Raw genomic sequence first — 2034 nt, forward strand, 5'->3', positions numbered from 1 at the left:
TTTCTGTATTATACTGAGATGAACTGTTTTGTGTTTAGGCGGAGAGGGACTCCCTGAGCCGTCTCAATGAGGAGCTGGAGCGGCGGCTGGAGAAGAAGGACTCGGACATGCACGACAAGGAAGATGAGCTCTTCCTTCAGCTGGAGAAAGCCATTAGGCTAGAGGAAGACTGTGAAAAGGTAAATATAAATATTAAAAATTATTTCTGGGCATTGCATAGATACTTGTGTCTGTTATTAAACGGGAGTCAGAGTACTAAAAGTCGTCTAAGTACATTTTAATTTCAGTAATCCGAACTGGAGAAAAAAAAAAATACTTGTTTAAAGAAAATTCAGCAGTTAATAACATTTTTAACTTCCCGATATATAGGCAAGTTATTATATGGTATATATGGGAATTTTTAGTTTCCATACCAGGAAATAAACAATGTAATGCACTACTAATTCACATTTTATTTCTGTTTTTAGAGGGTTCGGAAAAAAAAAAAAAAAAATACCAGGGAATCTACAAGAGCCCAAGAGAAGAAAAAAGTCAGTTATCTCACCCCAATTTTTAATTACTTTAATGAAAACTATGTATAATTACTAGTCAAAAATCTATGAGTCTGCCAAGTATAGGTAGGAGGAATAAAAAATGGCGGCTGTTTCAAGCGATAAAAAAAATTAATTTTTCATTCGGAGCTCTATATTTTAAAAAGTAGCAACAACACAAGAAAATCTAAGAGAGCGTCATTTAAAGAATAGTAAATTCTCTAAAATATGAGCCCTAATAGAGTTATTTACGTTAAATAGTTCCCGAGATATAGCTTTTTAAAAAGCAACATTTCATAAAAATGTACTGAAATATCAGTAGTAAGTGAATTTATTTTGAAAAATCTATATCTCAAAAACTACTCGACGTACAGATGTCTATTAGCACTCAAATTAAAGCTAGTTTAATGAGCTATAAAGTAGTTTATGATGTTTATCTTCGTAGGAGTAATAGTTTACATGAAATTTGCTAAAATAAACTGATTTATAGTTGTTCGAACAAATTATCATTTGCCAAATTCATATTCATATGTGAATATTATAAAAACTACTACCCCTACGAAGATAAGTGTCATAAACTACTTTATAGTAAGTTAAATTTCCTTTATTATGAGTGTTGGCAGACATGTGTGCGTCTTACGGATCTTGAGATATATTTTTTCAAAAATTAACATTTTATACGAACAACTAGAAATTAACATTTTGTGAGATTTCGTAAAATACCATATAAAATACTACTCCTACAAAGATAAACATTATTAACTATTTTATAGTAAATTTAACTAGCTTGAGCGTTGGCAGACATCTGTACGTCCAATGGTTTCTGAAATGAAGTTTTTCATAAATCAATTTATTTTAGCAGATATCATGAAAATTACTATTCCTACGAAGGTAAAGGTCATCAACTTCTTTATAGTCCATTAAACTAGCTTTAATTTGAGTGCTAATAGACATCTGTACGTCACATAGTTCCTTAGATATAGATTTCTCAAAATAAATTAACTAACTACTAATCTTTCAGTAGATTATTAAGGAATTTTGCTTTTTAAAAAGCTATATCTCGAGAACTATTGAACATAAATAGCTTTTTTAGGGCTAATATTTCAGCAAATTTTCTAGTGTTGTTGGTAGTTTTTAAAATATAGAGCTCCGAATGAAAAATTAATGTTTTTTAATATTTTGAAACAGCCGCCATTTTTCATTCCCCCTACCTATACTTGGCAGACTCATCAATTTTGACTCGTAATTATACATAGTTTTCATTATTCATTTCATGTAATCAGAAATTGGGGTGAGATAACTGCCTTTTTTTCTTCCCGGCTCTTGTACTATATGGAAGTGTTCATAATATATTTCATTTGAATTTGAAATACATAATACTTATTGTATAATCATTTTATTCTGTAAAACTAATTTAATTAGAGTGGTGTCGTTGAATCATCGACGTCCATGTGGCTGTTCTACTTCTGTAATGTTGATGCCAAACTGGAACAGAACTTGTTCT

General features: G+C 30.5%; 1 protein-coding gene across 1 annotated transcript in view; it reads left to right on the forward strand.

Annotated features, from left to right (window-relative positions):
- Nucleotides 1-38: 38 nt before the first annotated feature.
- LOC106680856 (uncharacterized) overlaps nt 39-2034 on the forward strand; it is a gene marked incomplete at its 5' end in the record, with an annotated part of 20515 nt that continues 18519 nt past the window's right edge. Inside the window, 1 exon segment of the mRNA XM_067053248.1 lies at nt 39-179. Within this exon segment, the coding sequence (XP_066909349.1) occupies nt 39-179 (141 nt within the window).

Source organism: Halyomorpha halys, unplaced genomic scaffold, assembly GCF_000696795.3.
Source record: "Halyomorpha halys isolate HHAL.00 unplaced genomic scaffold, Hhal_1.1 Scaffold296.1, whole genome shotgun sequence".
NCBI lineage: Eukaryota > Metazoa > Arthropoda > Insecta > Hemiptera > Pentatomidae > Halyomorpha > Halyomorpha halys.